Source organism: Otolemur garnettii, unplaced genomic scaffold (assembly GCF_000181295.1).
Source record: "Otolemur garnettii isolate 467f Iridium unplaced genomic scaffold, OtoGar3 scaffold00181, whole genome shotgun sequence".
In the NCBI taxonomy this organism is placed as follows: Eukaryota; Metazoa; Chordata; class Mammalia; order Primates; family Galagidae; genus Otolemur; species Otolemur garnettii.
In genome coordinates this window covers 450,522-477,057 of record NW_003852576.1, presented here as the reverse complement: position 1 = coordinate 477,057, position 26,536 = coordinate 450,522, and the positions used below count along the sequence as shown (strand labels likewise).

Here is a 26,536-nt window from a genome sequence, read left to right as displayed (position 1 = left end):
CCCGCCACTTCCGGCATATGAGTCTGGTGCCCTACTCCTTTGAGCCACAGGCACCACCCTTATCTGACTTTTATTTTTTAGAGACAGGGTCTTGCTCTGGAGTGCAGTGGCTTGATCATAGCTCAGTTTAACTCGGAACACCTGGGATCAAGCAGCTGTCCTGCTTCAGCTTCTCAGTGACCTAGGATTGGAGGCACATGTCATCACTCCCTGCTGATTTTCCTTTTACTCCCTGCTGATTTTCCTTTTTTTTTTTGCAGTTTTTTTTGGCTGGGGCTGGGTTTGAATCCACCACCTCTGGTATAGTGGGCCAGAGCCCTACTCCTTTGAGCCACAGGTGCCACCCCCCCTCCTTTTTTTGAAACAGAGTCTTAAGCTATTGCCCTCATAGAGGGCTGTAGTGTCACAGCTCACAGCATCCTCAAACTCTTGGGCTTAAGTGGTTCTCTTGCCTCAGCCTCCTGAATGGCTGGGACTACAGGTGCCTGCCATAATACCTGGCTATTTTTTTTTGTTGCAGTTGTCATTGTTGTTTTACGTGGCCCAGGCCAGGTTTGAACCCACCAGCCTTGGTGTATGTGTCCAGTGCCCTACCCACTGGTCTACGGGTGCCACCACCTGCTAATTTTTCAAATTGTTTTTTTATGGAGATGGAGTCTCCTTATGTTGGCCAGGCTAATCTCAAACTCCTGGCCTACAGTGATGCTCCCACCTCAGCCTCTCAAAGTGCTGGGATTACAGATGTGAGTCACCAAACCAATATCTATTTTAGTAAATTTTACTTTCATTTAAAGCAGGGAGTTGTAAACTTAAATACTGTTAAGAGACATGACTAAGCAGGCAGTTAGGTAGGTAGAAGACAGGGAGAGGTGGGGACTTTGTCATTTGAAAAACTCATTTCCATTTAAAGATACTCAAATTATAATTATTTAAAAAATACACTATGTTGAGTGGCACTTGTGGCTCAAAGGAGTAGGGTGCTGGCCCCATGTGCTGCAGGTGGCAGATTCAAACCCAGCCCCAGCCAAAAAAAACTGCAGAAAAAAAAATACTATGTCACAAAGCCCAACTTGTGATCTTTTCTTTTATACAGTAGAGTTTTAAGGGAACAGTGAAGAGAATGGATATTTTTTTTTCTTTTTTGAAAAACTGCTGTCATTTTCCTTTTTTTAAAAAAATTGAGACAGAGTCTCACTATGTTGCCGTCCGTAGAGTGCCGTGGCTATTTTTTTGTTGTAGTTTCTGTTGTTTAGCAGGCCTTAGGCCTAAACACCTGCCTGCCCAGTGTGTGTGGCCAGCGCCCTAACCACTGAGCAACAAGTGCTGAGTCTTTTATTTTCCTTTCAAGTTTTAGTTTTCTTTTTAGTCTTTTTAATTTAAATTTTAGTTTTTAACTGTCTAATACTAGCAATTTGAAATTGAGATGAAAGAAGTAGAAATAAGGCTTCTTCTTCCAGATGCACAGGTTGGGATGACCTGGGATATTTTTATAGTGTGTTTTTATACCCTTTTATTTGTTTCTTCACCTGTGAAATGAAGTAATAAAACATGCTTCATTTCCTCTGGAAATTTTGTGGGTGAATGACAGTTTATTGCAGTGTTCTGTTAGTTTTGAAGGTGACCCTTAAACTTAAAATTTTAATTGATTTTCACAAAAGACTTTGGAAATAGTTTTTCTATGATTTGTCACATTGACCCTTTTAAAATCTGTTTAGGGTCGAAAGGAAACAGAAGAGGGAGGAACATTTTCATCTGTCCAAGCCAATTTAAGTAAAGCAGAAAAACACAAATATCCTCATAAAGGTAATACTAGCAGAAAAAGATGAAGCCCTTGTTTTTATAGAATAAAATTCATAAGAACCTTGTTTAAACATTGTATTTAATGATTGTATTGTAGGTAACATTGTTTCATAGGACTATCAGAGCATGTTCTAAGTAGGCACTTTGAATGCTATTTGGATACTGTAACAACTAGTGCAAGCAGAATGCCCCTCTGCTCTGAGGTGGTTGTGAGAAATGTGTTAACAGCCCTTGGGCTTCTTATTAATTTCCAAGTCTAGTGCATCACTTACACTTCAACATATGAAGACTAAGAAGTAGGTGTTTTGAGCTTTTCATATTAGAGATGTTTCTTAGAGTTGACCCATAGTTGGCTAGATCATTGGAGCTCTTCTGCTGACTGTAGGTTTTATTCTTTAGTGGTCCTTATGTCAGACCCCCTGCTAATGTAGATGGTTTTGATCCTGTAAGTAAATCTGCTTATAATTTACTATAATCCAAGAGTGTCCAGCCTGTGGCCCATGGGCCACATGCTGATTTTGTGAGGACTTTGCTTCTTCATCTGTGGGGTACGATATCATGAAAAGTATGCAGGGACCTTTTTTTTTGCTTATCAGCTTTTGTTAGTGTTTGTGTATTTACTGTGTGACCCAACACAACTACTATTCTTCCCAGGTGTGGCAGAGCAAAAAAAAAGCTTGGACATCCCAGCAAACATATGGTCTTGACACCTTAGGATATTGGATCTTTAGGCTATATTTCAAACATAGCATTTTTATGGGACATTCCCGTCAGTAACTTTTCTCTGTAAATTTGAGAGATTATCTCTGAAATGAAGTTCATATCTGTAAATACAGTTTACAACTGGTTATACCAAGAGGTAGTATATAGATGTTTAATTTTTAAAAATAAGTATGCTGTATAAGCTGAGGAATTAAAATATTGATGTTTTGAAATTAGCATATGATATTCTGTGTTACTAAGTCTATTTAGTTTAAAAATGAAAAAAAAAGTTGATATTGGCCAGCATATCATTTTCCAAAACAACAATCATCATCTTTTCTTTTTTCCTAGTCAGAACAGAACAATTTTCAGATGAAAGAAAGAGCCACAGTCCTAAGACGCCAACTAAACGTGAAAGTTTAATAGAAACTCAGCAACATTCCAAGCCATCAACTCCCAAGACAGGACAGTCCTCTTCTCCAAAGGCCAGTTCTAAGCAGGCACTTATGAATAAAAAAGAGAGCTCTTATAAAGAAACAGAGCCTGCAACCTCAAAAAGAAAAGAAAATGCCATTGAATTGAAAGGAGAGACAAAAACTCCGAAGAAAAACAAAAGTTCTCCAGCCAAAAAAGAGGTAGGAGCTTTCTAAGAAGTATTATAGTAGCCTCCCTTATCTGTGGTTTTGCCTTCTGAGGTGTCAGTTCTTGATGATCAACTGTGGTCTGGAAATATTAATTGGAAAGTTAAAACAATAATTAATGAAAACAATAAGGTTAAAATTGTGCATCATTCTGTGTAGCATGATGAAATCTCTGCCTGTCCTGCTTCGTCCTGCCCTGGATGTGACTCATCCCTTTCTCCAGCTTATCCGCATTATATAACACATGCTGCCCGGTAGTCACTTGGTAGCTGGCTCAGCTATCAGATAGAAAAAACACGGTATATCTAAGTATATGTGGGGCTTATTCATTGCTTACAGTCTGTAGTTTTAGGCATCTGCTGAGTGTCTGGGAATGTATCTCCTGTGGATAGGGATATAATGTTTGTATTTTGGGGCTGTGTTGATCTGAGTTTGTTTTTAGGTTTTAGTTCTAACTCCATAAGTCATTATAGTACTTCTGAGATACTATCTTATTTAGAAGCTGTTGTGAAATATAGATTACTAATATAGGTAAATTGGCCAATGTTTATTGTTTCTGTGTATCAGCTATTATGCTCATACTTTATATATGATATTCATGTAATCTTCACAACAACCCTGTGAGATATTTACTTTTATTATTCAACTTTTAAAGATGACAAAAATTCAAGTAACTGTTCCAAGATCACCCAGCCACTGAGCAGGCAGGGCCAGCCTCGAACTCAGGTCCTCTGAAGATAAAAATAGTAGTATGGCATTGTCCCTCCAAGCCCTTGACGCTGGAATGACTGTTAAATCTTAGCCCTGCCACTGAGGAGATGGATGACCTTGTTCCGCTTACTTCCCCATATTTATAAAATAGGAATAATGATAGTACTTGACGAGTTAATAGGTAAAACCACTTAGAACAGTGCCTGGGACCTAATATGTGCTATATAAGTTTTAGCTGTTATTACTAAAATAATTTAGATTTGTTCTTAATTGTTGATATACTAAAATCATTTTCACAGGAAAAACTGAAATAATGCTTTTCAAAAGTTTTCTTCGTTTTCAAATATATTTGAGAAACTAATATCCTCTTTGAATCTCTGATTTGGAACCACTTTAGGTTCCTAATGAGAAGCCTATTTCTTCATGCCTGTTAGGCACTTAAAATAGACAGCATTCTGCTTTTGTAAATTCTAAGTGCTTATCACCATTATTTTTTAATGCAGAACAGTGAAAGGGTGATGATTTCAAAATGCTTTTGTTGGCATTGCTCATAAATATGCTTAAAGGAGCAATTAACTTTTTGGTCTCAGATTTTTCTTCACTAAATGCTTATCTGGTGGCTGAATGTTTTCCTTATTTTCTTTTTTTAAGGAAAGCACGAAACAGAGTTCATTGAAAAAGATGGATTTACAGAGTAAGAGCAAGATATTTTTCCCACAGACAGCGAGTAGGCCCCGTTGTCATGACCAGGACAAGGCAGAGGCCAGAGGGACATTTTCTTCCTGCACACTAAACATGTTCAGTTCATAAAGGCTGTTTTTATGAAAAAGTCTTTAAATGATACTGTTACTCTTCACTGTATTTTTAAAAATTGGAACAGAAATAACTCAGAACTTAAGCAGTTAATTTAATAAATTTAATAAATTCATTTGGTCTCAGTCAAATAATTCAGACTTCATAAATGGGTATGCTTCAGAGTTACTTTGTCAGTTGTTTATAAGTCAGGTTTCATAGAGTTAATGTTATAAATGAATCAGTCCCTATGGATTAGACTCTCTTGCAAAGCCTGTTAAAGTTATGGTTTCCCAGGACATGTGGTCCTGGCAGCTGTATTTTAATCAGCTCTTGGTATGATATTAAGGCACACTAACGTTTGAGAATGATCGTTAAAAAGGAGGGTTGGATTCTAGGCCCAGTCCACAGTGGCTTATTTAACTTATAACCAAACTAGCTTACTTATTTTGTTGGTTTATTTATGTATAAGGAAGTATTTTATCTCTTCTCAAAGGGATGTATGGTAGCTTACAAGTTAAAAATAATGTTATAGGGTAAAATAGGAAGTAGAAAAGATAACAGAGACCATCTTGTAATGATTCCTAAGTCAGAATCATCTAGACTATTTTTTCACCTAGATACACCTTTCCTGGCCATACCCCATATCTCTGAATCAGAAACTTGTAGGCCAGGGATACATAGTTTGAAAATTTTTCCCAGGATTTTTTGACATATACTTGTGTAAAATCCCCTGGGAGAAACAGAAGGGAAGAGATTAAACATCGAAAGGTAAACGGTGGTATGTAGAATGCTCTTTGGAGTAAAGCTTGCGCCTTCTCTGAGTTGGCTGTTTATGTAAAACCTTTGATTCTCAGCCTGGAGTGCCTGTCTCCCTAGTGACACAGGGTAGTGCAGGGGTGTGCAGGGCCATAGGATTACCCTAGGATGTATTTTTGGGTGATAAGATTTACTTAGGGGAAAATTCATTTTTCTGTTCAAATAAACTTAGATATATCATGGAATAGAATTTAAAATTCACATGAATTGGGTGGTGCCTGTGGCTAAGTGGGTAGGGCGCCGGCTCCATATACCGAGGGTGGTGGGTTCAAACCCAGCCCTGACCACATTGCAACAAAAAAAATAGCCGAGCGTTGTGGTGGGCGCCTGTAGTCCCAGCTACTCAGGAGGCTGAGGCAAGAGAATCGCCTAAGCCCAGGAGTTGGAGGTTGCTGTGAGCTGTGATGCCATGGCACTCCTACCAAGGGCAATAAAGTGAGACTCTGTTTCCAAAAAAAAAAAAAATTCACATGAATTTCTTTGTTTTGTTTTGTTTTTGAGACAGAGTTTTACTTTTGCCACCCTCTCTAGAGTGCTGTGGCATCATAGCTCACAGCAACCTCGAACTCTTGGGCTCCAGTGATCCTCTTGCCTCCACCTCCTAAGTAGCTGGGAGTACAGGTGCCCACCACAATGCCTGGCTATGTTTAGAGATGGGGTGTTGCTCTGGCTCAGGCTGGCCTCAAACCCATGAGCTCAGGCAATCTACCTGCCTCAGCCTCTCAGAGTGCTAGGATTACAGGCATAAACCACTGTGCCTAGCATGAATTCTTAAATAAAACACTTTTCCATTTGTTTGCTTGGAGATGGCAACCTGGCTTCTACCCCTAATCTCTCCTGAGGTATGTGCCGTTGGAGAGAGGAGAATGTTCTGAGAAGGTGTGGTGCAGAGATGTTTGTAAGTTGGGGAGTACCTGTATAGCTAAAACTGTTAATTTTAGGACTAACTACAAAAGTGACTTAATGTTTTTTTCTATACAGGTAGTCTTAATTTTACATGAATTTTGTATGACTATATTTAATTTCCTTTTCCCTCTCCCTAAAGTCTGTAAGTCCTGAAGATGCTGAAAAGAAACGTAGTAATTATCAAGCTTATCGAAGTTACTTAAATCGAGAAGGTCCCAAAGCTTTGGGCTCCAAAGAAATACCAAAGGTAAGAGCACTGAGAGGGCTGCCGCTCCGTGAAGGCCTCCACCCTGTGGGGGTCCCTGTGTGAAGTGTGTGTTCACTGTGCTTAGAGCAGCAGAGAATTAATAATTAGAAATTAGTAATATCATGAGAGACTTGCAACTGGGGCAAAATTTAAAAGAAAAACAGAAAAGCCCCAGTCACCATTTTCATGAATTAGGGATGTTTATTTGCACTATAAATGCTTGATACCTAGAAAAAACATTTTTTTTAAGTTTTTTTTTTGTAGAGACAGAGTCTCACTTTATTGCCCTCGGTAGAGTCACACAGCTCACAGCAACCTCCAACTGTGAGGCGATTCTCTTGCTTCAACCTCCCAAGTAGCTGGGACTATAGGTGTCTGCCACAATGTCTGTTTTGTTTTTTTTTTTTGTTGTTGTTGTTGTTGCAGTTGTCATTATTGGTTAGCTGGCCTGGACCAGGTTCAAACCCACCACTTTCAGTGTATGTGGCTGGCGCCGTAACCACTGTGCTGCAGTAGATCATTTCAATTCTAGAACTGTAGGGCCTGAAGAGACTTCAAGAGCATGTTGGTCAAACCTTTTTCTTTTCAAGCAGATGAAAGTTATTTGTTTTCCTAAGAAAGTTTCTTCACTTTGATGGTGAGGAATTGAACTTGTATTGAGCCAGGTTTTGAATTTTGTCTAGTTTCTTTTCAAGCATATTTTAAGTTTGTGTTGATTTCAGTTCTTGAATCAAGGAGTAATAAGTAACTAGGGATCATATATAATTTTTATTTTCATTTTTCTTAGTTGTATAATTTTATTGAGCCACTGAAAAAAATACAAAAGTCTCTATCTGTAATTCTGATTAAGATTGAACATCTGCATTCAGCTCTTTGTGGCTAGGATCTCTTATATTATCAGAGTAGTTTCTAATCGGGGGATATATGATCTTGCTTTTAATTTACTAGCAGGTTGCTAGATTTATTATCAGCAGAGAGAAGTATTCAGCAGAGAGGAGGATAAGAGCTAAAACTTGTTAAGCCTCTTAGAATCAAAACTCCCTTTTTAACAATGGCATGAGTTTCTGTAGGTGGATTACATTTGATTGTTTAGCAGTTCACATATAAAGAGGGCATTATGGAAAATAGTATGAAGGGGTAAATTTAGTGAGCTTTGCTAACAATATTGGCTGTATGCTTTTCATTGCTTGTTTTGTAAGTTTATTAAATGTTAGCTACATAAGAATTTCTTAGGATTTAATCTCAGGTTCTGCTTATTTGTCATAACTTTCCAGCAAACTTTCCATGCTGAGGTTATTTATGATGTCAAATGGGAAAAATCAATTTTCTATGATTTTGATGCCAAATATTTCTTTGGAAAACTACCATACAATTTCCTCTCTGCTTGAACATTTTGTTTTTTAGGGAGCTGAAAATTGCTTGGAAGGCCTCATCTTTGTAATCACAGGCGTGCTGGAGTCCATTGAACGAGATGAAGCCAAGTCTCTCATTGAACGTTATGGGGGGAAAGTAACAGGAAACGTCAGCAAGAAAACCAGCTACCTTGTCATGGGCCGGGACAGTGGGCAGTCCAAGAGTGACAAGGTGGGTACTGCTGTGAAACCAGCTACCTTGTCATGGGCCAGGACAGCGGGCAGTCCAAGAGTGACAAGGTGGGTACTGCTGTGAAACCAGCTACCTTGTCATGGGCCGGGACGGCGGGCGGCCCAAGAGTGACAAGGTGGGTACTGCTGTGAAACCAGCTACCTGGTCATGGGCTGGGACAGCGGGCGGCCCAAGAGTGACAAGGTGGAACTGCTGTGAAACCAGCTACCTGGTCATGGGCCGGGACGGCGGGCAGCCCAAGAGTGACAAAGTGGGACTGCTGGGCTCTCTTTTTTTCATGTTTTGTTGGTTTTTTGCTCCCCTGTGTGTTCTCACCACAGTGGCGCAGCCTGCTTGCTGTGCACACTCTTGATGGGACTGTTTGTACCATTGCCCTTTACACAGTTTAAAAAAAAAAAACAGAAAAGCAATTTCTTGTGTTATTTCTTCTCCACAGTAGTCTTATTGGTTTTAGCTCCAGGATTTTGGTTTTCTGGTTAAAGGCACAGTTCCTGTTCATTTGACTTCCTTAGGGTACTCTAGTTTATATCTTTTTTTTTTTTTTTTAAGAGAGAGACAAATGCAGTTTTCTATTTTTCCAGACCCAGGTATTCCTGTATATGTTATATTTTTTGGTGGAAGCTCTTAAGGGAAGAGTCAGAGGTCTGGTGGTTAGGATTACGTTTAGCTCCAGGTAACAGAAGACCTAGCTAAGAGTGGTTTAAGCAAACATCTGCTTATTTTCTTCACCAAACAAGAATTCTGGAGGTAGGCAGTTCCTGGGATGGTTCATCGGCTGTGGAACGAGGCTGGCTGTCCCCTGCCTCTGTTGTCCCTACTGTGTTAGCTTTTGTCAACTTGCAAGGCAGCTGCAGTTCTAGGCTTTCAAGGCAGGAAGAGGGAGCAGGGGCAGATGTCATAATAGTTGTGACTGGCCTGACGGGAGTTCTCTCAGAAATACCTTGTGTAGAATTCTATTTAAGTCTCATTGGCTAGAGCTGTCAGATGGCCATTTGGAGCTGTAAGGGAGGTTGGGGAGGATCAGGACTTCTCTGATCACCTTAGACCAGTCATAGCCCATTCCTTGTAGGTGGACACATTGGAGTTCTGGTTCCAGGAAGAAGCGGGTGGGTAATGCCTGCTGTATGAGTCAAACATGGGAGAGAGTGTAGAAGCTGGACTTAGGGACTAGTGGTTTGCCTTTTTCTAGGGGAAGGAAAGGTAAAACAATCTGCAAAATTAGTAATGTCACACTTTGCCACTCTTAGGGAGTGTATCTCTTACAGAGTTCTTCAGAGTGTCTCTCTGTCACCCTGGGTAAAGTGCTGTGGTATCATAGCTTACAGCAACCTCCAACTCCTGGGCTTAGGCTGTTCTCTTGCCTCAGCCTCCTGAGTAGCTGGGACTACAGGCACCTGCCCCAGTGCCTGGCTATCTTTTTGTTGCAGTTTGGCCAGGGTTGGGTTTGAACCCGCCACCCTTGGTATGTGAGGCCAGTGCCCTAATCACTGAGCCACAGGTGCCGCCCATGTTCTTTTTAATGGTGCTTTTTCAATGACTGTGTATTCCAGTGCTATTTATCTAACTTACAAATGTCATTTTTCACCTACTAATAGTCCCTAGAATCATGTTTTTGTTTTTCACAGAAAGGAATTGTTAGGATGCAGTTTTGATGATTTATACTTTTAATCAACAGGCAGCAGCCTTGGGGACAAAAATTATTGATGAAGATGGCCTACTGAATCTGATCCGAACTATGCCAGGCAAGAAGTCCAAGTATGAAACAGCATTTGAAGCTGAGGTTCGTGTAAAATGCCTTGATTGAGGTCAGAAGCGGTGGTCCACACCTAGAATCCTAGCACTGTGGGGGGCCAAAACACAAGAGGATTGCTTGAGGTCAGGAGTTCAAGACCAGCCTGGGTGATGAACCAGATCTTGTCTCTCCAAGAACTTTAAAAAACTTATCTGGGTGTGGTGGCATGCCCTTTCGTAGTCCTAGCTACTTGAGAGCCTGACCCAAGAATATTCCTTGAGCCTGGAAGTATGCGGTCGAAGTGAGCTATGATCTGCATTCCAGATTGGGGTGATAGAGCAAGACCCTATCTTTTAAAATAATAATAACAACTTGATTTATTTAAATTGGTATCTAGTAACTGTTTTATTTCATTAAAAAATTGTTTATTTCATGAAACAGTTGCTAGGGTGGATATATGCCTATTGGCAGAGAGATAAAGCTCCCTCCTTACTGCAGTCTGTCTGTCTGCCTTGTGAGCTAAAGGACTCTGTTTCAGGACGTCTACTCTAGTGTATTTCCTTACCTTTTGCAAAGGAGTATGAGGAAAGAGAGAGGGAGGACAGTGAACTACATAAACATATCAACTTATTAGACTTTCTTTATTTCTCATATGCCCCCCGCCCCTTAAGACGGGATTCTTTCAGTTCCCTGGGCTAGAGTGCAGCAGTGTCGTCATAGCTACAGCAGCCTCATACTCCTGGGCTCTAGTGATGCTTCTGCCTCAGCCTCTCAAGTAGCTGGACTACAGGGCCTGCCAGCTTGTTCGGCTGATTTTTCTATTTTTTGCTGAGGCTGGTCTTACATCCTGGCCTCAAGCAATTCTCCTAGCTCAGCCTCCCAAAGTACTGTGATTATAGGCGGTAGCTACCAGGCCCGTCTATTTTTCATATTCTTATGTTGACTTCATGCAAAAGATACTGCTTAAGAGTTCCTTAAAGGATATGTTAATAGATATCAGCATGGTATGTTCATTCCAGTTAGAACTATATGAGGACTTCTTCAGTTGTGACAGAAAACTGTCCTATATTAATTAACTTTAGCAAAGAAGGAAAAATGATGGCTCACAGAACTGAACTATGGGCAGGGTGGACTGGTCTGGAACGATGGGATTCGGAGACTGCAGTGCTTTGAGGATTTTTTCAGTGCTTGTCTTTCCATTTCTCCTAACTTTAGCCACCTTTTACTATGTACCAGCCTTTTCTACATGTAGGGCAAAGGGGTGCCAGCATCCCCAAATTAATGTCCCCAGCTCTGTCATACTAGTGGCAATATGGTCCTATCAGTTTATTCCTGTTAGAAAAATCCTAGGGCATGATTTGGATTACATACCACAGCATAGTTATAAAACCCAGAAAATTAACATTGATTACTATATTGTTCCTTTTTTTTTTTTTTTTTCAATAGAGACAGGGTCTTGCTCTTAGGCTGGTCATGAGCTCCGGCGCTCAGGCAATCCACCTGCCTCGGCCTCCCAGAGGATACTGTACTACTGTTAAACCATCCATGTCATTGAACTTGACATTTTCCCATCCTTTCTCCGTTCTGTGATCGCACACTGCATTTAGTGGTGTCTTCTTAGGCTGCCCGTCTGTGATTGTCGTTCAGTCTTTCCTTGGTGTCTTATGACCCTGATACTCTTGATCAGTACCAGTTTTGTAGAATGTCTCTATTTGGGTCTGTGATCTTTTTTTCATGATTAGATTGAGATTATGCATTTTTGTACCAGAGAAGTGATGGTGTGTCCTTCCCAGTGCATCATGTCAGTTATGCAGATGTCAGTGTGTTCTGGATTTCTTCTAGTGAAGTGACTGTTTTCCCCTTTGTAGTTGATAACTATACCCTTTTACTCTGCAAACCTTCTTCTAAAACTTTTAGCATCCAATGGCAGATAAGCACTCAGACTCTATTTATTTATTTAAAATGAGATGCATCTCTTTTTTTTTTTTTTTGGGAGATAGAGTCTCAGGCTGTTGCCCTGGGTAGAGTGCCATGGCGTCACAGCTCACAGCAACCTCAAACTCTTGGGCTTAAGCGATTCTCTTGCCTTAGTCTCCCAAGTAGCTGGTACTACAGGCACCCAATGCTGGGCTAATTTTTGATTGTAGTTGTTGTTGTTTGGTGGGTCTGGGCTGGATTTGAACCCGTCAGCTCCGGTGTATGTGGCTGGCGCCCTAGCTGCTTGAGTTGTAGGCGCAAAGCCAGCATCTCACTCTTGTTAAGGCTGGGCTTGAACTCTTGAGCTCAAGCAATTCACCCGTAGTGCCAGGATTATAGGAGTGAGCCACTGTGCCCATTTGAGGCACTTTTTTTTTCTGTATCTCCTTTGATAGAGTGCTGTGGCATCACGGCTCACAGCAACTTTAAACTTTTGGCTTAAGCGATTCTTTTATCTCAGCCTCCCAAGTAGCTTGAGACTACAGGCACCTGCCACAACGCCCAGCTATTTTTCATCATTTTAAAGTATATTTAGTACATTAACAAGAGTGAGCAACCATCACCACCGTCTCATGCCAGAACATTTTTGTCACCCCTAAAAGAAACTCTATATCCACTTGTAGTCACTCATCCTACCCACCCCTGGCTTTAGCTTCTGTTGCTACGGATTTGTCTCTGTGGACATTTCATACAGTGGAGTCATACAACACTCATTTGTAGCCTTTTGTGTCCTTTCCCTTTGGAAATAGTTTCAAGGTTCATCTCTGTTGTAGTGTGTATCCGTGCCTCACTTTCTGTTACGGGTGAATAACACTCCTTTGCATGGCTGTGTCTAATTTTGGTTAGCCATTCTTCAGGTGATGGGCATTGGGGGTTATAATCTTTTGGCTATAATTTTATACATATATAAAAAATATAATGCCAGGCACAATGGGCTCATACTTGTAATCCTAGCACTCTTGGAGGCAGAGGGGGTAGATTGCCTGAGCTCACGAGTTTGAGACCAACTTGAGCAAGAGCAAGACCCCATTTCTAAATAGCCGAGTGTTGTGGGTGCCTGTAGTCCCAGCTACTCAGGAGGCTGATGCAAGAGAATCGCTTGAGCTGAAGAGTTTGAAGGGGTAGCAGGTTAGGATGGAAATTGTGTATGACTCACTGGGTTTCTTTCCCCCTCACTTTACTACTTTTTAAGATGAAGAAAGAAAAGTCCAAATTGGAGAAAACACCCCAAAAAAATGAACAAGGAAAAAGAAAAATTAGTCCAACTAAAAGGGAATCAGAATCTAAAAAGAAGAAGCTGACGCCGAAAAGGGACATTTCGGTAAAGCCAGTACCAAAGGAAATGAGTGAGTTCAGGAGAGGCCTGGACTTCATGGAGCAGGTGGCCGAGGGGCTGAAGGCTAGGAACTTGGCTGATGACAGCAGTGAAAACAAGGTGGAAAATTTGCTCTGGGTGGATAAATACAAGCCAACCTCCCTTAAGACCATCATTGGACAGCAAGGCGACCAGAGCTGTGCCAACAAACTCCTACGCTGGCTTCGAAACTGGCATGAGAGTTCCTCAGAAGACAAGAAACATGGTAATTTCATAACTTCACCTGTTTTTATGTGTGTGTTTTTTAACATGTAATTGCTTGATTGCAATTATGTGAGAACGGGTAAGGGTCAGTCCATTCACTCATCTGCAAGCATTTATCGAGAGCTCGGTCTGAGCCCAGGTGCTGTTGTAGGCCCTGGTAGTGCTGTTGTCCTTGGGAGCTCATAGGCCATATCTGAAGCAACTATTAATATATATTGTTCTAGGCTGGGGACAGTGGCTCATGCCTATAATCTTAGCACTCTGGGAGGTCGAGGCAGGTGGATTGCTTGAGTTCAGGAGTTCGAGACCAGGCTGAGCAAGAGTGAGATCCTGTCTCTACTAAAAATAGAAAAATTGAAGCAAGAAGATCGCTTGAGCCCAAGAGTTTGAAGTTGCTGTGAGCTATGATGCAACAGCACTCTACTGAGGGTAACAAAGTGAGACTGTGTCACAAAAAGAAAAAAAAAAAGTATGGTTCTGGTGTAGGGGCAGGTAGAGGGGGGGCTGCAGGGGTGGAGGTGTGTGGTGGATGTGTGTTCCTGTCCGTGGAGGAAAGATGGAAACCAAGTAGAAAGTAGCCAGGCAAAGGGTCACAAGGCCTGAAGACAAGAGAGAGCAGGACCACTGGGAGCGTGCAGGGTGCCGGTGGGGAGGGTGCATGTGAAGAGCTGGCACGGGCATGGAGCAGGCAGTCTTGCAGCCCACCAGACCTCTGCTTCAGGCAAGGTTTGAACCCACTGCCCCTGGTGTGCGGGGCCATCCCTCTAGCCACTGAGCTATGGCCTCCAGGCTGTTACAGTTTTCTTACTCTTCGTCTGTAGCCCTGGGGGATAACGGATAACAAATAAGAAGGGAAGATGTAGTGAGCATCATGGGGAGCCCTTGGAGTGTAACTGGGTTAGGAATACACAGGTGGTTGTTAGACATTGCCAATGATGCGGGTTTATTTATATTAGTTAGGTCATATAATTGTGATGACATAGGTTAGATTTAAATGTTTTTCTCTTTCTGAAACCAGTTAAAATCTTCCTTAAAAGATGGACAACTGTTTCATGTACCTGGAGAAGACTTTTTAAAATATAAAAAACCCCAAACACTTCTTTTTCTCTTTTGTAGAGATAGGTTTTCTGCTCTGTTGCCTCAGCTGGAGTGTGGCATCCTCATAGCTCACTGCAGCCTGGAACTCCTGGGCCCAACTGATTTCCTCCCTCCCTCCCAAGTAGTTGGGATTACAGACATGTGCCACCACCATGCCTGGCTATTTTTTTTTATATTTTTGTAGAGACTGGTCTCATTGTGTTGTCCAGACTTGGAAAGACTTGTTTTAAGGCTTCAGGTCCGTCTTGGCAAGAGGTTTAACTATGTATCTCTCAGTATTATAATGATTGAGCATGATTTATGTTCCCGGGTGGAGGGAGAAGTGTATTCTAGGTTCAGTGGTGCGAGGCAGTTGCAGACATAGCAGCTTCAATTTCTTATTTCCTTTTGTGACCATGTAGCTTGATTGTACTTTTTTTTTTTTTTTTGAGACAGAGTCTCACTTTGTCACCTTTGGTGTAATGCCCTGGCATCATAGCTCTCAGCAACCTCAAACACTTAGGCTCAAGTGATCCTCTTGCCTCAGCTTCCCGAGTAGCTGGGACTACAGGCGCCCACCACAACGCCCGGCTATTTTTAAGAGGCAGGGTCTCGCTCTTACTCAGGCTGGTCTCCACCTGTGAGCTCAGGCAGTCCGATTGTACTTGCTAATGTTTGTTGAGGCGCGTCAGGCTCTGTGCTCTGCCCTTCTGTCTTCACAGCGTCCCCACAGCTACTCGACTGTTGTTCTCATTTTACAAAGGAGAAGACAGGCACAGAGGGGTTAAGTCATTTCTGAAGTACTCGCAGCGGGCGGTGGAGTTAGGGTTGTTGGAGTTAGCTGCTCCCCTGCATTTTAGGAAAGGAAACTCATAAAATTACAATAACACAGATTTTAAGGTGAATTAGTTTTAGCTTCTTATTTGGGGTAGAGGTGAGGTAGGGAGTAGAATTTCACTAAATGCTCTGAAACTGTTTATGCCCTGTAAAAATATTCTGCAAATTTAGAACTTAATAGGAGGACTGCTCTCTGTGAAGTTTATGCCCGACTCTTCCTGCCATTCCTGAATTTCTTTTAGGTGATGAGGGTTAACCCTCTGGAACTTCTTTTTTCCTAGCAACAAAGTTTGGTAAATTCGCTGGCAAAGATGACGGCTCTGGCTTTAAAGCTGCATTACTCTCAGGGCCCCCCGGTGTTGGCAAAACCACCACAGCTTCTCTGGTGTGCCAGGTGGGTTCTCTGTCACAGTGTGGTTGGAAAGGTAACCTCGGAATGGTCATGTGTAGGAGACACGTGTGTGTGTGTGTGAGTCCCTGTGTGGGTATGTATAAATCTATTGTGTATAATTTTCTAAAATCAAACTTTTAGAATTTGCTTTGGTCCTGGTGATATTTGTCTTTTTCATTCTTTTAGAATATTGGCAATTATAATAATAAGTAAGGTTTACACTTGGGTACATTATCTTATAGATGACAAATACATATTATAGATCCTGAAAGGTATAGATGGATATCTTATATACCTTTGTAATAATTCTGTGTTCTCAATATTTGTACTTTAGTATGAAAAAGGATGAGGAGGGTGATGGCATAGTTTAAACTCAGCCAGTCTGTGTCAGGGTTCTGCTTGTCTGATTGTCTCTTCGCTGCTGAGTCTCAGACAGTGAGAAGACTTGATTTTCCTAACCAGTAGAGCAGTGGTGGGGGCGCTACAACATGAGGAGCTGTATAAAAGGTCGTGGCATTAGGAAGGTTGAGAAACTGTACTAGAGCAAATCAGAGTTCAGGTGTTGGCATCAGAGTGGTGAAATAAGGGGTTAGAACTTGATTGCTTTACCACACAAGCTTGTAACTGCATTTGGTCTTTCTTGTGTGGACCAGCAAATGACATTGGAATATAAATGCTTAGCTGTTTTTCACTGTATTTATAAACATTAAAGAAAAACAAAAAAAGAATACTGTTTTCCTAGTCCCTAAAATTGTGAACGTGATGTTTTTTCCTATTGTCATTTGTTTTTTGGGAATTGAATTAAGGCATTTTATAAGCTGATCAGTTTTGAAAAGTGAGTCAGAATAATTTGAACTTTCCTGATTTGAGAGGAAAATTCTTCATTGGGGATAGTTTGACAAAGAATGATTTAACTTTCTAATTCATCTCGAAGAGAATTACCTTTAGGTATCTTATAATAACTATAGATTAATGCTGTATCTGATGTGAGATCTTGGGTTGATTATATTTAATTCTTTTCAGGGCTTTAGGAAGTAAACTTAGTAAAATTACTTGTTTAAACATACTCTTCCAGATTGCTGATTTACCAGCTGAGGTTTTTAAGACCAAAACTTACATGTTTATGTGTGTATATGATTGTCTAAAAATGTTAATATCGGGAGGTGTGTTACAGCTTAATCTCACTGTCCGTCAGTATCATCCCTTATACGTCCTTTATGTGACTTTTTACCCGCTTCTCCCCCTTTCCCCCTGCAGTCAGGGGAGAGAGACCCTCTTTCTTAACTGGCCTTTTTTTGGGGAGGAGGATTGATTTTTATTGCACTAGTAATGGTTTCCAATATTTTGATTAGGAATTGGGATACACCTACGTGGAACTGAATGCAAGTGATACTCGGAGTAAGAACACTTTGAAGGCAGTTGTTGCCGAATCACTGGACAATACCAGCATCAAAGGCTTTTATTCAGGTATGTGGCTTCACTCTGGGTAGAGTGCTGTGGCATCATGCTCATAGCAACCTCCAACTCCTGGGCTCAAGAGAGTCTCCTGCCTCAGCCTCCCAGGTAGCTGGGACCACAGGCGCCCGCAGCAATGCCTAGCCATTTTTTGATTGCAGCCATCATTGTTGTTTGGCGGGCCCGGGCTGGGGATACGAACCCGTATGTGGCTTTTTGAACTGTTTTTTGTTGTTGTGTAAGAAAAGTAAGTTAATTTCAACCTTTAATAACCAGTGTAGCCAGTTTTGAACACTACCACGTGCCAAGCATCCTGCTGAATCCTGGGGCTGACACAGAGTAAGAAAGGGTTTGTGTTGCTCAGAAGGGCAGTACTTTTTTTTTTTTTAAGGTCTTAGAGGTTTCTGAGAATGTAATAAAAGTGTATAAATGTGCATATTCATGTACTCTGTATATGATTGTAGAGGATTCACAGGTGAATCTTGTAAAGAGGAAAGGAAGACAAACGACTGTAATATAGTGTGATGGGTGAGGTAATAAAGCTGTGGAGAAAGAACTAATTGTGTTTGAGACAGTGGAGTAAAAGGATGATGTTGTTTGACAGGCCTCAAAGAATGAGAACGGAAACGATTTGGGGGTAGTCAGGGACAACCTAGAGGCCGCGCCAGGAACAGGTAGTGGAGGGTTAAGAAGGCGCCGCAGGGAGAGTGCCCAGTGCTGCAGGCCGGAGCTCGCGGGCCAGGGCTCACGGGAAAACAAGATGCCCAAAGTCAGGGCTGCACAGTGGCTACTTAGAATTTATGATGCGTTGTTTTGTCACCTGAATTCTTAGTGCTTTCTGTGAGAGAAAATCTTTGTTCAAAAGTAGCTGCTCAGGAATTGTTACTCTTATATGTGGCTGGTATAAGAATGTAAGTTGATACAACTCTGGAGAACAGTCTGGCAGGATTGCTCAGAGTTTATCCTATTTTTTAAGTCAGAGGTCCAATGCCTGGAATTTAGCTGTCATTCTACTTGTATATGTGTAAAATGACATATAAACAGAGGGTTCCAAAAATGTATACATACTTTACAAAAGGAAAAGCTTGTATTAAAATTGTAATAATATATGCCAATAACAAAACATGAATAAAAGTCACGTTAAGCACCTCTTGTAATTGCAGAAGTCAAACATGACTTGAGTATTACAAATTTAATATAGTTTTTCTTTTTTTTTTTGAGACAGAGTCTCACTATGTCGCCCTTGGTAGACTGCCGTGGAGTCACAGCTCACAGCAACCTCAAACTCTTGGGCTTAAGTGATTCTCTTGCCTCAGCCTCCCAAGTAGCTGGGACTATAGACGCCCACCACTAATGCCCGGCTGTTTTTGGTTGTAGTTGTCATTGTTTAGCATGCCCGGGCTGGGTTCGAACCCAGCAGCCTTGGTGTATGTGGCTGGTACTATAACCACTGTGCTACGGGCGCTGAGCCTTAATATAATTTTTTCTTTGCTTAAGATATGTATACTTTTTTTGATACTCTCTGTGTATAGACATCTATATAAAAAGATACTCATTTAGTATGACTTATAAGCCGAAGCTTAGATGCATTCTAATTTCATTAGTAGTGATTAAATAAATTATGACACATGTATAAAATAGAATATTGAATTGCCTTAAAGTGTTCCATGTGTATAGATAAAGAACAAATCATCAAAATATATCTAATGACTAAACTATATCAAATCATCAAAATATATCAAATGGGGCAGCTCTTGTAGCTGAGTGAGTAGGGCACTGGCCCCATATACTGAGGGTGGCAGGTTCAAACCTGGCCCCGGCCAAATTGCAACAACAACAAAAATTTGTGGGTGTGGGTGTGTATATATATATATCATGGTGTATTTGTATATACACTTGTTTTTGGTATGTATCTCTTAAAGGATGCCTGAGAGACTGCTGTTTGCCTCTGAGAAGGGAAGCTGGGTGTGCCAGGGAAGGAGTGGGAGGGAGAATTCTTTTTCTCTGCATACTTGTGTGAGGCTTTTGAAGTTTACTATGCTTTATATGTAATTTTTTACAAAGCAGGTTTTTGAACAATTATTTTGCTTTTGTCCCATCCCCTTACCCCCGACCTGGGACAGGTGGAGCAGCCTCTTCAGGAAGCATGAAGCACGCCCTCCTCATGGACGAGGTGGACGGCATGGCAGGCAGTGAGGACAGGGGAGGGATTCAGGTACGCAGCGAGGGGGGGGGGCTTAGTTTTGCAGTTTTACCATGGATTTTACATTTTTACACCATTTAATTATCATATGCTGATATGTATGGCAATTAATAAATGAAACTTTTGAGGAAGTTTTTTTTTTTTTTTTTACCTTTTAGTAGTATCCAAGTGTTCTGTTGCTTGGGAATTTTTTTTGTTGCTTGGGAATTTTTTTTTTTTTAAATAGCAAAAATAGTCCACAGTTTGTTTGTTTGTTTTTTTGAGACAGAGTCTCACTGTGTCGCCCTCAGAGTGCCATGGCATCACAGCTCACAGCAACCTTTGACTTTTGGGCTTAAGCAATTCTCTTGCCTCAGCTTCCTAAGTAGCTGGGACCACAGGTGCCCACCACAACACCTGGCTATTTTTTGTTGCAGTTGTCATTGTTGTTTAGCTGGCCCTGGCTGGGTTCAAACCAGCCAGCCCTGGTGTGTCTGGCTGGTGCCATAACCACTGAGCTATGGGCACGGAGGCAGCCCACAGTTTCTTTAGCTTATAGTTCTTCTAAAATTGAAAATAGCTCAGAAGGGCTTTGAAACCTAAAATACAACGTGTGGTATTTGTTATTTATTTATTTATTTTTTGAGACAGAGCCTCAAGCTGTCCCTCTGGGGCATCACAGCTCACAGCAACCTCCAACTCCTAGGCTCAAGCGAGTCTCCTGCCTCAGCCTCCCAAGTAGCTGGGACCACAGGTGCCCGCCACAATGCCTGGCTATATTTTGGTTGCAGCTGTCATTGTTGTTTGGCAGGCCCGGGCTACATTCGAACCCGCCACCTTAGGTGTATGTGGCTGGCGTCTTAGCCGCTTGAGCCACAGGTGCCGAGCCAGTATTTGTTGTTTTTACTTATTTATTTTTTTATTGTTGGTGATTCGTTGAGGGTACAAGAAACCAGGTCACACTGATTGCATTTGTTAGGTATAGTCCCTCTTACAGTTGTGTAAGAATATTGTGATTTTTTAAATAATTATTTTTGTGTTGCAAATTTGCCTTCTAGGAATTAATTGGCCTCATAAAACATACTAAGATCCCCATTATATGTATGTGCAATGATAGAAATCATCCTAAGATCCGCTCTTTGGTTCATTATTGTTTTGATCTTCGTTTTCAAAGACCTCGGGTTGAACAGATTAAGGTACGATGAATGGGATTGTTTACTATGAATGGGATTATTTTCCCATCACACCGCCCTGTGTATTTAAGGGTCAGTTTTTAAAAGTACCTAACAAATATTTTTAAAATATCTGATTGAGTTTTTTAAAAAATATTGAAGATTCTTCCCCTTGTTAATTTCAGGGTGCTATGATGTCTATTGCATTCAAAGAGGGTTTAAAGATTCCCCCTCCAGCTATGAATGAAATAATTTTGGGAGCCAATCAAGATATCAGACAGGTAAAATAAATATATATTCTGTGACAGTTGTGGATTCTGTTTAGTTAGCGTCTTCAGCCTTGCAGGGAGTGGGGGAATAGCAGTATTTTCCATCCTGACTTTGTCTTATTTGTGATTCTTTTAGGTTTTACATAATCTGAGTATGTGGTGTGCAGGAAATAAGGCGTTGACCTATGACCAGGCCAAGGCTGATTCTCATAGAGCCAAAAAGGATATCAAACTGGTAAGATAAATTTCTTAGTTACTTTCTCAAACCAAAATGCTTCTTGTTTTGCAGGTATTAATACATATAGTTATTGTAGTTCTTTGATATACCTATAGCGCTCATGGATGTTTATAATAAGAGCTATAGACTGCTGTTGGAAGTATTTCTATTTGATATGAATTTCTCCTCAAAGGTGTTGATGTGTATTATGCATTTTGAGAATGGGGTAAATTTTAATTCATACTCATGCTTTAGCTGTATAAAATGGCTTTTCCAGAGTTTCTGACATAATGGCTTTGTATTTTAAATGGTTCTGCACTCTTAATACTATTTCAGATCTTTTAGTTTAATAACCTCTCCCAAACTAGAGGTCTATGTCAGTTACCTCTGTGTTCCATTTTACCTAGTCACTAGTTAGAATTTATTACGTGAGTAATGATTAAGCAGATTAAAAAAAATTAATATAGTTTATATTTTAGAGCAGTTTTAGGTTCCTAGCAAAATTGAGTGGAAGATAGAGTTCCCAAGGACCTCTCCCCGCCCCAGTGTGCACTGCCTCTCTTGCTGTCAAGATCCCTCACCTCAGAGGCACGTCTTTTATAGTCAGTAAACCTGCACAAACACAGGCTCACCCAGAGTCCACAGTTCACAGGAGCCTGTACTCCTGGCAGTGTACCTTCCCTGGTGTTTAACACATGTACAGTGACACGTCCCTGCCGTTACGGTATCGTACAGAGTAGTTTACTTGCTGTGCAAGTCCTGTGTGCTCTGTCTCTTCATTCCTCCCTCTTGGTTAACCCCTGGCCGTCACTGATCATTTTATTGTTTCTGTAGTTTTGCCTTTTCCAGGGTATCCTGCAGTTGGAACCATCAACATGTAGCCTCTTCAGATTGGCTTCGTTCACCTAGTCATAGGCAATTGAGGTTGCTCCATGTCTTTTCATGACCCGACAGCTCATTACTTTCAATTATTTAATACTATTAGATTGTCTGGATGTGCCATAGTTTTTTGTCCATTCAAATACTGAAGAACATCTTGGTTGTTTCCAACTTTTTGCAATTATGAGTAAAGCTGCTATAAACATCTGTTTGCAGGTTTTTGGGTGGACAGCTGTCATTTTGGTAAATTAAGGAGGAGTATAATCACTGAATCATGTAGTAAGAGTATGTTTGGTTTTGTAAGAAACTGTTTAGCTGTCTTCTAAAGTGTCTATACCATTTTGCATTCCTGACAGTCATGATGAGAGTTCCCATTACTCCACGTCCTAGCCAGCATCTGGTTGGTAGTGTTTTGGATTTTGTTCATTCTAATGTGTGTGTCCTCCCTCTTTTTAGGGCCCATTCGATGTTGCCCGGAAAGTGTTTGCGGCTGGAGAGGACACTGCTCATATGTCACTTATGGATAAGTCAGATCTCTTTTTTCATGATTATTCAATAGCACCCCTGTTCGTCCAGGAGAACTACCTACATGTGAAGCCTGTAGCTGCAGGGTGAGTGTTCAGAGCTAGTATGGGGTAGGGCTAGTACCCTCCCAGTGCTGCGGAGGTCAAATACCTGGGTTGTGGAGAGTGTAATTCAGACTGGTTCTTTCCTGCAGGGGTGACATGAAAAAGCACTTGATGCTTTTAAGCCGAGCAGCAGATAGCATATGTGATGGTGACTTAGTGGACAGTCAGATCCGGAGTAAGCAAAACTGGAGTCTTTTGCCCACACAGGTAATGAAAGTGCAGACTCTGCTTTAGTTAAAGAGGACAAAATAGCTTTTAGTGCCTGTGATCATTTGAAATACCAGGTAAACAGTATGACTTTTGTAGCAAAAATCCAGTCTGTTAACTGACTGAAATACTCTGTAGTCTCTACTGTGTGACCTGGACTTATTTTCAGTGTTTTAAAAATGTTTTTATGTAAATGGACACATGGCAATTGGAAGGTTAGATTTTGGTTGTAAGTGAATCCAAAGATTCATTTGCTGTATTTTACTTTTTTTTTTTTTTTTGAGACAGAGCTTCAAGCTATTCTCCTGGGTAGAGTGCTATGGCATCACAGCTCACAGCAACCTCCAACTCCTGGGCTCAAGCGAGTCTCCTGCCTCAGCTTCCCAAGTGGCTGGGACCACAGGCGCCAGCCACAACATGTGGCTATTTTTTGGTTGCAGCCGTCATTGTTTTGGCAGGCCTAGGCTGGATTCGAACCTGCCCACCTTAGGTGTATGTGGCTGGCACCTTAGCCACTTGAGCCACAGGTGCCAAGCCTGCTGTATTTTACTTTAAGAATCCTTGTTTTGTGGGCAGGGGTGGTTCTTGGATCTCAGGTGGTCACTAAGTAGCTCCTCCTTGAAGACATGCGGCCAGGGCAACTGAGCAGCTGCCTCTCTGATGCAGGACTTCTGATTTTCTTCCTTACTGGAGACATTACTGGCCTGAGTTATAAGCAGGGGACTTGCAGGAGGCTGTGCCTCTCTTTTCCTTACACATTGTTTGAAATCAGAAATCAGAAACTCAGTGTAGAGATACAGAATCTTTTTTCTTATATTTTAAAAGTGGTTTTTTTTTTGAGAAAGAGCCTCACTACGTTGCCCTCAGTAGAGTGTGGTGGCGTTACAGCTCACAGCAACCTCAAACTCTTGGGCTTAAGTGATTCTCTTACCTCCGCCTCCCAAGTAGCTGGGACTACAGGTCCCCACCACAATGCCTGGCCATTTTTTTTTGTTGTTGTTGTAATGGTCATTGTTGTTTAGCAGGCCTGGGTTTGAATATAGACTTCCCATTCTTTAATCCCTCACTACGATTGGTTGTTTACATTGAAGACCATCTATTCCTCTTAAGCCAATTTTTGCTGTGACATTGGCATTCATGAGGTAACTGGCCTATTGAGATCAGATGGTTGACGAGGCTGACTTGGCATGAAGATCTCTCTGAGGGCCATAAATAGTGTGTATGGACCCAGCTGTGTCCTGCAATCTGTTGTCTTCTATGGGAGAAGTTTTCCACACCAGCAGGTCAGAGACAGGGAAAGGACCTGACTGCCCTGAAAGTGGGTACCTGGGACAGTCTTACTTCATTTTCTAGAATGCTTGGAAATCAACAGCTGCTAAGGGAGTAACTTTGTACTGAATATCAATTCTGGACTGCAGTTCATTTTTTTTTTTTTCTTCCTTCAGGCCATTTATGCCAGTGTTCTTCCTGGAGAGTTGATGAGGGGCTACATGACCCAGTTTCCCAGCTTTCCGAGCTGGCTGGGGAAGCACTCGTCTACAGGCAAACATGATCGTATCACTCAGGACCTAGCATTGCACATGAGTCTCAAGTGGGTAGTCTTGCTCCATTTCTGGCATTTTATTGGTGTGGTATATTTAGCTTTTAGCCAGGAAGAGTGGCAGGAGTCAAAAGATTTTAGTTTTGATTTTATTGCTCACTAGATAAATGATCCTGGATAATAAGTTCCTTATATTGTATGGGCCTGGGTTTTTATCATGTGTAGTCAAGTATAACAGTTGGCTTACCTCTTGAAAGATACTTTGGAGAATAAAGCCAGATGATAGATATCATAATTTTAGGATAAATTTTAAAGACTATATAAATCTGAGATAGTGCTATGATTTTTTGTTATTATGACTGTGCCTATTACTTGTGGAAATAACTTCAGCTTCAGAATCATAACAAGAAAAAATCGAACTATTTAAGTAAATGAACTAGTTTTTTACCTATTGTACTGATAACCAACATACTCATTTGGGATGAAGAATACAGTTTGGCGTGTAACAGGAGTTAGCCACTCAAGTAATTGACAACTAATGTGCTTGGAAAAGTTTTGAGGAGTTTAAAAATATTTATATTTTGTCTAATTTTGTTAAAATTTAGAAACTTGGAAAACGTGCATGGACATAATGAGTGAGTGACGCTGTGAAGAACTACTTGAGCAATCTTAATTCCCTTTTTGGTCTCTGGAGAAGATATTCTTTTTTTTTTCTTGAGACAGTCTCACTCTCTCACCCGGGGCAGAGTGCAGTGATTACTGGAGCTCACCGTAACCCCAGCTCCTGGGCTCAAGTGAGCCTCTCCTTGCCTCAGCTTCTGAGTATCTGTGGATAGAGGTGCATGCCCTGAAGTTCAGCTGATTTTTCTGTTTTTAGTAGAGATGAGGTCTCCCTCTTGCTCAGCCTGGTCTTCAACTCCTGAGCTCAAGCAATCCTCCTGCCCCATAACTTTTTTTTTAGACAGAACCTCACTATTTTTAGAGATGGGGCCTTGTTCTAGCTCAGGCTGGTCTTGAGCTCATGAGCTTAGATGATCCATTGCATCAGCCTCCCAGAGTGGTAGGATCTCAGGTGTGAGCCACCACATCTGGCCTCACTCATAACTTTTGGTTAGAGCTGAACTGGGCAAGTTCCTTTTTTTCCTTATAATTCTACTTCCTATTAAGTCTCCTCTTCCTAGCCTATGCCATAAGTGTTTTTTGCTGCCTATATATTAGTTTTCTGTAGCTGCTGTAACAAATTACCACAAACATAAGAGTTTAAATTCAAAGCAATACAAACATTGTCATCTTGAACTGAGAAGATTATTTTGGGTTATCTGGGTGTGCCCAGAGTAATCACCAGTGTTCTTAGGAAAGGGGGGCAGCGGGGTCAGAGTTAGTGAAGATGCTACTCACCTGGCTCAGAGGTTGGGGAAAGGGACCAAACCAAGGAAAGCAGGTGCCCCCTGAAAGCTGGCAAAGGCTGCATTTCTCCCATCTTCTCATTGGCAGGGTTGAATGCCTGCCCCCATTTTTAAAGGTCACGCACCCTCTGCCCTAGGGGAGTCCCTCTTGGTTGTGTCCACTGTATTCCTTAGGGACATCAGATGGCACCATGAGACTTCTGGGTTTAATGCTCTGTAATTCTTTTTTTTTTTTTTTTTGAGATAGCCTCAAGCTATCACCCTGGGTAGAGTGCTATGGCATCACAGCTCACAGCAACCTCTAACTCCTGGGCTTAAGCGATTCTCTTGCCTTAGCCTCCCAAGTAGTTGGGATTACAGGTGCTCACCACAATGCCCAGCTATTTTTTGGTTGCAGTTGTCATTGCTGTTTGGCAGGCTGGGGCTGGATTCAAACCCGCCAGCTCTGGTGTATGTTGCTGGCACCCTAGCTGCTTGAGCTACAAGCGCAGAGCCAAGCTCTGTAATTCTGTTAGCAGATGGCCATATTGTAACAAATTGTAAGGGAATAATCTTAGAACATGGTTCTGTGATTTTCTTGTGTACTGTGGTTAGGGACTTACACTACTTTAGGTACTTGTGAGCTTGATTATGGAAGACTAAATCTAGAGGAAATGGGTGAAATTAAAATAGAGTTTTAAAAAACTGTCTAGGTAATAAAACATGAGGGCAGATTTTAGATTTCTGACAAGAACTGTGTATTTTCTTGTGGTGAAGACATTCAG

At 41.4% G+C, this 26,536-nt stretch overlaps 1 protein-coding gene across 2 annotated transcripts in view; it reads left to right on the top strand.

Moving 5' to 3' along the window:
- RFC1 (replication factor C subunit 1) overlaps positions 1-26,536 on the top strand; it is an 83,582-nt gene that overhangs the window by 50,960 nt on the left and 6,086 nt on the right. For both annotated transcript variants that reach the window (XM_003800682.3, XM_023507420.1), the window contains 15 exons: positions 1,716-1,803; positions 2,854-3,137; positions 6,511-6,618; positions 8,023-8,202; positions 9,899-10,003; positions 13,125-13,512; positions 15,707-15,819; positions 17,169-17,283; positions 19,395-19,486; positions 20,512-20,649; positions 20,811-20,906; positions 21,031-21,129; positions 22,447-22,601; positions 22,709-22,826; positions 24,272-24,417. In XM_003800682.3, the coding sequence (XP_003800730.1) occupies positions 1,716-1,803; positions 2,854-3,137; positions 6,511-6,618; positions 8,023-8,202; positions 9,899-10,003; positions 13,125-13,512; positions 15,707-15,819; positions 17,169-17,283; positions 19,395-19,486; positions 20,512-20,649; positions 20,811-20,906; positions 21,031-21,129; positions 22,447-22,601; positions 22,709-22,826; positions 24,272-24,417 (2,225 nt within the window). The remainder of the gene's footprint in view (positions 1-1,715; positions 1,804-2,853; positions 3,138-6,510; positions 6,619-8,022; positions 8,203-9,898; positions 10,004-13,124; positions 13,513-15,706; positions 15,820-17,168; positions 17,284-19,394; positions 19,487-20,511; positions 20,650-20,810; positions 20,907-21,030; positions 21,130-22,446; positions 22,602-22,708; positions 22,827-24,271; positions 24,418-26,536) is intronic.